The 8,478-nt window shown below is 55.9% G+C and overlaps 2 protein-coding genes across 2 annotated transcripts in view; one reads left to right on the top strand and one right to left on the bottom strand.

The window, feature by feature from the left end:
• Nucleotides 1–1,251: 1,251 nt before the first annotated feature.
• On the top strand, nt 1,252–4,839 carry CSUI_000012 (wd g-beta repeat-containing protein). Its single transcript, XM_068060247.1, has one exon. It carries the CDS (start codon nt 2,005–2,007, stop codon nt 4,390–4,392), a length of 2,388 nt encoding a protein of 795 aa, XP_067927779.1. The 5' UTR covers nt 1,252–2,004; the 3' UTR covers nt 4,393–4,839.
• Nucleotides 4,840–5,011: 172 nt separating this feature from the next.
• Nucleotides 5,012–8,478, bottom strand: part of CSUI_000011 (uncharacterized protein) — a gene marked incomplete at its 5' end in the record, with an annotated part of 6,530 nt that continues 3,063 nt past the window's right edge. The window contains 2 exons of the mRNA XM_068060246.1: nt 5,012–7,878; nt 8,423–8,473. Of these exons, the coding sequence (XP_067927778.1) occupies nt 5,935–7,878; nt 8,423–8,473 (1,995 nt within the window). The remainder of the gene's footprint in view (nt 7,879–8,422; nt 8,474–8,478) is intronic.

Raw genomic sequence — 8,478 nt, 5'->3', positions numbered from 1 at the left:
GAAAAATACCGGGGAATCAGCAAACCATGCGGTGCTACCACGTGTAAAGGTTGCCGCAAGAACTTAAGTGAAGCCGATCCTGTCTGTTCACAAAGGCACGACATGTATGCTGTTGCGGACCGAGACGCACCCTAGTCGGCTGACCGGCGGTCACTCACGACACGGCACTCAGTAGGCGGGGCGGCAGTTGTAGTGATCTGTCACTACCGAGCGACCACGCTTGTTGCGTCAGGAAACGGACTGAGACGAACCCAGTTTTCACACTGTCAGAAGTCACTCGCAATTGTTCGAGCACATGCTGAAACACAACTCTGTTCGTACGGAAGGTAGGCGTGGGCTCCGCCACGCCCAGCAACAACCGCGATCCGCTCTTGACCCGTAGCAGCTGCGTCGATAACACTGATTGTTCACGTTCCTAAAGGCAAAACAACTATGTCAATGAACGGCGAGCTCGCGCGCACAAAGAAACTTATCTTCTCCTTCTCTCTCTCTAAGAGAAAATCTTTCGTGTTCTCCTTCGCTCTCAACCGCAGCTTCCATTCGAACCGGGAAGAGACGCGTTCTCCTTGCCGCCTCCCCCACGGAGCGGCAGTAGCATGCCATGCCGACCACTCCAGTCGTACGAAGCTACTGCGCGCTCCCGCTGCGCTACCTTTCCACACACCGCTACTGCCTTCTACACCAGTCATAACAGCAGTCACTGACGGCTCGCCATACAGGGCGGCGCAGAGTCGCTCGGAGGGCGGTACAGTCCGTGCGTTTGACTGTAACTCGGTGGCCAGGGGGCCTCCGACCTTAGGTTGTAATTGAGTGTTCAGGCGGCAGGTTTTCAAGTGCGGCTAGCGTCCTAGCACTTTGGTAGAGAATGCAAATTGCTAGATCAGGTTAGTGCCGCCGGTAGCGCCCCGGGCAAACATAGGAAGCGTTTACGTGGGGCTGGCCTCACAGCAAAACTCGTGTGTTAACAAGCCTTACAGGTCTTTGACTCTCCACGTTTTCCCTCCCGCCTACACGCCAGTGTACAAGCAGACTTCATTGCTTTGATTAGCTAACAAGTTCGTGGCTGCTTTCTTTTGGGGTTTGATGTATTCGGTCGTTCTCTACGACTCCGAATTCTGAGCGTAGGTTTCAGTGTCTCTCCCCTCTGGTCAATCGCGCCTGACTGAGCGGGTTGAGAAGCATGCATGCATGCTCTATTCAAGGGGCCTGCAACCGAGGAGAACAGGGGACAACTGCGAACTACCATGGAGGGAGAATCGGTGTTCCCGGCCTTTTCAGTGCCAGGTGAAGCAAGCGGTCTAGCGTCTTCTCATCCGGAAGGCTATTTGTGGTCCCCGTTCGGGGGCGTAAAGCAGCGACCCGTCTCCATTCTCGACGAGTGGCAGCGTTCTGCCTTTTCAGTGATCCTTTCGCAGCTTAGTTTTGGAAGACTGGAGAACTTGAGGAAGGGTTCCTTAATGTCGCCGTGCAGACCAGGCAGCCAGGCATATCCGACGCAGCACATGGCTTCCTGACTGCATCATTTCTGTACTGTCAGGTTCTGCCAAGCGCTGGGGCGCACAGCATTGCTTGGCGTGAGACCGAAGTCTAGGCGTACAGACTCGCTGTCCCTTGTGACTTGGAAGTATCCTATGCACACGGGAGGAGGGAGGGTATTCTGTCCGGGTCTTCCCAGTGTCCTCAGTGGCTGCGACTGTCTCCTGAACCTTTGTAAGGCTTGCCGGGGTCCTCGGGGCACGCTGCCGTCTGTATTGGTTCCTTCGTCGCTTGTGCTTTCCATGCTATTCTGTCTTCGAGCTGTAGGCAGCTTACTATCTTTTTGCGCGTTCTCTGATTCCTTCATTGTCGCCTTTATCGATGTGGCTCCTTGTGTTCCTGTTTTCGTTGATGGGGCATCGAGGGGCGACCAGCAGGTTCTAACCGTTGACTGAGGTTTACCCATTGGCGCCTTAGTACGTTGTTGTCCTCGCACGGTCCGGCACCTTTCTCCATTCGATTCGGGCCATGGCGGTTGCAGGACAGCAGGGAGGCGGAATCATCCGCCCTTCTCACTCGCACAATCCCTTTCAGAGAAACGTTCAAACCTCGTCATCTCCCTTCTTGCGACCTCGTGCGCCGACGTTCTCGTGCGCTAGCCATAATAGAACTGTTTCTGCGTCTTCCACATGTTCGACAGCTGCTCCACTAGTTCGGACGATGGGAAGGGTAGCTCACCGTAGCTCCTCTTCGGACTCCCTCCTCTCCTCAACAAGTCACCCGCCGCATCCAGTTGTTCCTAGGGCAGGTTCCGGAAACCAAGCTGGGTCCCTGCCTTCGACGGGGCCGTCATCCACAGGAATAGCCAACACAGTTCTTGTCCTGCAGTCTGGTAGCTCAGTGGTTTCAGCTGGGGAGGTGGAGTCGCGGGACGGTCCAACAACAGCAGGCGGGAAGGGAAGTGACTCCGGAGACAGTAGCGGGAACTGCGAGGAGAACGCTGTTAACTCTCGTGGCGTTTTTGTCAAGCCTCTGGTACTCAGGACCTTTCGTGACAAATGCAGCCCGATCAACGGAGTCGCTTTCTCACCTGACATGCAGTACATGTATACTTCAGCCGATGACTGCTCACTGCATATATACTCCATCCATCGCGGGGTGTGCACACGCATACTCCATGCCAATAAGTACGGCGTCCATGCTATCAAAATTCTCCCGCATTCTCTTGTGAGCCAAGTTGCTTCATCTTCCGGTATCTCGTATTCTCATGTCCAACATCCAGCTGCTGCGCCTCCCCCTGGGGGGGCAGCTGGCGCTACGTGTCTGTGCTTATGTGGTACAAGGGCCTCGGCGCCGACTTTGCCGTCAGCGGCCAGCGGTCACGCGTCGAGTTCGCACAGAGGGGGAGGTGCGGCGGGAGAAGGGCAATTTCCCAAAGGAGGGACAGGGGCAAAGGCGAAATACGCAGAAGGCGGTCCGAGCCAAATGGCTGGATCTGCCGGGGCTTCTGAATTTGCTGTCCGTCTTTGGAATCTAGCGGAAAATCGTTATCTACGAAGTTATCCTTTGAACGGAAAGGTGTGTCGTTGGACTGGTCTTTCCCTGAACCCGAGACTGCACTCGTTCGTCTGTTGTAGCGAGGATGCTCGAGTGCGGCTATTCGCGCTGGATAAGGAACAGCCGCTGTGGGTTCGGTGTGTCTCCACATCCCATCCCTTAGCAGCATTTGATAGCGAGGGCCTTGTCCTCGCTGTGTACGAAGGGCAGGGGCGGCTCTCCTTTTTCGACGCCAAACACCCGCAGGACCCGTTTCTTCAGTTCTCTGTATCGAAGTTTCTCAGGAAAGGTGCTGGGGGCCCGGCCTCCCTTTGCGGACGCCAGACTGCTATTGGCAGTGCGGGCAGCGGGCGCTTGTCCGCACCGAAGAATACGAAATTGAGGGAACCTCTGTGTTCCCGGCAAGACGCTTCGGGCGCTCTCGGGCCAAGACTGATCGGCGCTGGTGTACGAGGCTACTCCTTCGACGACGAGCGGCCGACGAGTCTGCAGTTCGTAAGAGGAGACGGGGAGGTTGTTTTCGGGACAAGCCATGAGCGATTGATGTTTTTCGATGTCTTTCGGGGCGAGCTGCGGAGAATACTCGAACCACGACGGAAGGATACGCTGTTCCCGAGTGCTTGGACAACCAATCCGAGAGCGCAAGCAGAAGCGGCGGGCGGAGACAGAGACAACCAAGGCAATGCAGAAGTGCAACCACATACCAGTGGTTCATCGCACTGTCCGACAGCTGAACGAGATCCTTCGGCATCGGGGGAGTCCTTGATCAGACAGATGCTGGTTACACGGCTTCCCCACACTGCAGTTTTCGGGTGTCAAGGGGTTATGCACGAGACTTTGACGGTGGAGGCGTTGACTCCCTGTCTCAAACGTCAGAAAACGGCTCATGAAAGTTTTAGATGTATCGATGCTCCCTCTTGTTCTCGGGAAAGTCCCTCCCGTGACGTTGTTGTAGACCGGAAAGAGGAAGAGGTTGCCTACATGGAAAAAGCCCTTTCTAACTGCACCGGGACTCGTAAGCTTCCAGAAGACGCCTTGTTTCATCTGTCTCCCTTACCGTTTGATCCCGTCGTTTTCCCGGGACCACCTGAGTCAGAGGCCAAGAGCCCTTCTCGTGTGTTTGTACCCGGGCTGTCCCCGTGCGGCCGCTTCGTGGCCGTGGGGTGTAGTGATCGGTATGTGCACGTCTTCGACGTTTTCGCGAATGAAGGAAAAGGTACAGAGGTGGGCGTCCTGGGGCGGTGCGATAGTGATCCAGAGGTTGTTCTCTTCAACTCCAAATTCGACGTTTTCTTGACGGCTGGGCTGAACGTATCGCTCTGGAAGCATGCCCTTTGCAAGAAGAAAGCGTGTGCTTGATATTTTTTCAGACCAATCATGTGGCCTTCCACGGAAGCGGGTGGAGTGGTCGTTTACTCATGGCTTGCGTTTTGCAGAGCCCCAGCTTTCCTGGGCCTTCGCGGAGTGAAGTGTGACGGTTTTTCCCGCTAGTACTGGTCGACGCGGGTGTGGAAACAACAGGTGTCCCCTAATCGCCACTTGGTGCCTTCTTGAGGTGACTAGTGTTGTGTCACGTCAAATGCCTAGCTCCTGTCTACTTGTGCCGGCCCTAGCAAAAGCGCCTGGTCCTGTCTCTCTGTCGAGAATCACACCCAGGCAAGAATCAGGCCCCAGGGTGCCCTCCACTTTTCCGTCCGAACCATGGACAACATCGGAAGCGATCAAAAGTGTTGGCTGTCATTCAGTGGTGTGGTCCAGGCGGGAATGGTGCTCATCCACGTGTGTGTCTGTTTCAGAAAGCAGGACCCTGCTGACGTGGGCAGAAATTTCACACGGAGGAAGACAAAAATAGCACAAAGACAGGAAGACAGACTTCCGGGAGAAGTGGTCAGTTTGTCGGCCAACAGAACTGCAGAAGCAGGCACAGTGGCAGGGCAGCGAGGGCTGGTAACACGTCACTGGTTGACCTCGAAACACTCAAACCCATAGTGCGGCAACACTTCTGGGAAGTGCTGGCGCGCAAAGAAGGCACACGCAGGTTTATGAAGCCGGAGTGCGGGAGGAACGTGCAGCTGGATGCGCCGTCGTGCGGACGTTAGTAGAGTAAGACACTCGCTCATGGCTTCAACAACAGTCTTGTGTTGACACAAGCGTATCGAGCCGTATCCCGTATCGGGCACAGGAGCTGTCAGATTTTCCGCGGCTGGGGTGCATAGTGGACTTCCTGTTCAAGGCTGCGGGACAAGAGCAGCAAGCCCCGTCAGCCATCACGCGCAGCGTGGCGTGATGCTGTTGGGGATCACAATTCCAATGTACGCGGGAGCGTCTTGAGCGCGCAAGGTACACAACTCTTCAACTCTCTGCTTTCCCGCTGTTACGAGTTGCGCGTTGTTTGTAATGCCGAAGAAAAGAATTGACCGTTAGTAGCGAATGGCCATCACATTCACTCAAACAGAAGTAACCACGCACATGGAGCGGCTCGCTGCCTGAACGGCTGTACCGAATATTCATTCAAGTAAACGGGCGGAAACCGCTTGTCAGGAAGATTCACCCAACCCACGACTGGAGACGTGAGCAGGCCCCGTGACTCCCTCTCCTGCGTGCATCCGAGCTGAGAGTTTCCTGTTGAGCACACATCTGTCCTATCGATCTTCGCAGGGTATACTACACCGGTCTGCGACAAAGTCGGCACTGCTGTCCTCTTTAGTCTACTGAAAAAAATTGCCTTTCGAGGCCCCCGTCTGCAAAAATCGAAGACACTGCGCATGGGTGGCCGCTTAGTCTGACGCCCACGCGTTACCAGAATACCTCTGGCATGCACGTCCTCTTGAACAACATATGCTCAAGGCAGACACTAAGCAATTCGCCTTCTGCTAAATCAACGTTCATGACATTGTTGTGTCAGCCGGACTGCCCAAGATGTCCCTCTTCTGCTGCCGAAGGCGAGTCGCCTTTTTCGTCGCCCTTCTCTTGGCCCTCTACCGCTTCCTCGTGATGTTGCTCGGCCTTCGGTTGCGCAAATGCACCAGTGCCCTCTTCGTAGGAGCTCTGTCCCGGCAGTGCCACCGTGACTTCATCTCTCTCTTGCCCAGCTGCCGTCGGTGGTTCTGCCGTCTCTCCAGACGAAACAAGGTGCACATCTTCCTCACCTCCATGTGCGCCTCCCTCCTCGAACTCCTCTTGAGCCGGTCCTCGGTGCTGTTCAAGTTGCAAGTGCTCGGCCGACACCTCCATGGGCACTACACTCTCTTGTGGGGCGTCGCTCATATCTTGTCTGTCCTCCGCGTTCACGCTAATGTCCCCGTTACCGTCAGATGTCTGCTGCGTATTTTCTTCTGCTTCGGCTCCCTGATCCTCAGAAAGATAATACATTGCGCTTCCCGATTCACCCTCTGTCAGACCGCTCCCAGCATCTTCCCCTGAATTAAACACGAAAAACTGATCTCTGTCCTCTCCTTCAGGACTGTGCTGCTCCGCAGATGTTCCTTGGGTATCCGAGGACCCTAGTGAATCTGTGGAGACCGGGACGGCGCCGCCGTCCACAGCTCCGTGATCGTGATCTGCATCACCAGCGGCAGACTCTGATCTCTCGTCTTTTTCTTCTATGGCCTCACTGGGGGAATCGTCGTCCATCTGGCCGAAGTCTTGACCCTCAGCCGGGTGGTGCTCTTGCAGTGCTTCCTGGTCATGTGTAAAGCACTCAACTCCAACTGCATTCTGCTCCGGTGTGCCAGGATCAGCTTCCTGCCCGTCTTCCCGTTCCCGACCGTCTGCTCCGCTCTCCTCCATGTGCTCTTCTTCCTGTGGCCTCACTTCCTCTTGTGTGCGCTCTTTGGTTTGTTCGCTGTCGTCTCCCACGCTGACGTGCGGCTTGTTCCCCTCCCGCTGCTCTTCCGTCTGTTCCCTCCCTGCATCAGGCGCACCCGGTTGGTGCCATGGCACTTCCTCTGCCGTACCCTGCTGTACAGTTCCTTCCTCCCTTGTTGCGACTTCCTCCGCTTGCGGCTTCTTTTCTTCCCGAACTCTCTTTGCTGGCAGGTTGCTCAGTTCCACCGCTGCGCGTGAATCTGTTTCTGTTTCAGGCTCTTCTTCTCTCGGGCGTTTCGACACTGTGTCCGCAGACGCCCCGGCTCCGGCCTCATGGAGCAGTTGCTTTGCCAGCGCACGAGCAGCGTGAAGCTCTGCCATCATGTTTTCCAGCTCCCGCTGTTGGGCAGCCGCAGCCTCACCCTGAGCCTGTAACAGCTGTTCTTGCTCAGCGCTCTGCCTGCATACCAGATCCCTCTCTGCTTCCGCTTCTCGTCGTGCTGCCTCCATTTGTCCCAAGCGTTGCTGAGCGGTGGCCAGAGCCTTTTCGTGTTGTTGTCGCTGCTGCTGCAACTGTGCAATCTCCTTCTGGGCCTGGGCTGCTGCCGCATCCAGCACACTCCGCATCTTCTGCTGCTCTTGTGCTGCCACGGACGCCGACTGTGAAGCCTTCAAAGCTGTCACTGCAACTGCCGCCGCCACCGTGCCGAGGCGTGCTACGCGGCCAACAGCCTCCGCTAGCTGAGGCCCAAGGGCTGTGGCGCTTCCCGCTCCTTGCTGTTCGTGCTTCAGCGCGGACTCAAGCCGTTCAACGCGTTGCCGTAGCAACGAATTGCTTCTACGCTCACATTCCAGTTGCTTCTGCGCGTCGGCTGCCGCGCCACCTTGCTGCTTGGCTTGAGCGACTTGCTGCTGAAGCTGACTTCGCTCCCGGGTTGCTTTCTCCTGAAGCTGCTGATGCTGTTGCGCTTGCTGCCTTGCAAGCTGCTGCTGACGCTGTAACGACGCCTCCAGCTCTGCTTGGCGTGACTGTGCCTCCTTCAAATACAGTATGGAAGGGCGCAGAGACGTGGCACAATCACGCATGTCTCGTCTCCGATTATAAACAGTTCGAGAACAGATTACAGAGATCTCCCCACCCCTACATCGAAACACCTGCAGTCACGGATGTGCGTCGTGAGTTCTTGGTTGTGACGGTACCTGAAATCATCGCTTAAATCTAAACGCCGCAAGGAGGATTGCTCTCGCCCATTAGCCCGTACTCGAGCGGTGCGGCTCCCCGAAAACGGGGCCGGCATCCAGTCGGGTTATCGTCATGCAATCCACTTGGTCATACCACGGGAGCAAGCTCCGACGTAAACACTCGTGCGAAACTCCAGCGTTCGGCGGAGCCCACCCCTACGGCTTGCAACCAGCGCGAGGGTTCAACCTGAAACCGACTGGTCCATAGAAATCTCCGGGGGGTTCAGGCAGGGTACTCCAGACATCGGAATTTCGGAAGGACGAACTGGACGACAGAACTAGATGCCAGTCACAAGCTTTAAGACTGTGAGGATAAACGAAGAAGTGTGCGCAGCCTTACCTTAAGAGAAGAGCTAAGAGAGTTTCTTTCGGCAGTCACCATCTGGAGCTGCTGTT

The sequence above is a fragment of the Cystoisospora suis genome, assembly GCF_002600585.1.
Source record: "Cystoisospora suis strain Wien I chromosome Unknown contig_12, whole genome shotgun sequence".
Taxonomy (NCBI): domain Eukaryota; phylum Apicomplexa; class Conoidasida; order Eucoccidiorida; family Sarcocystidae; genus Cystoisospora; species Cystoisospora suis.
Note: the sequence above shows the minus strand (reverse complement) of the source record. Positions and strands in the feature narration are given on the sequence as shown.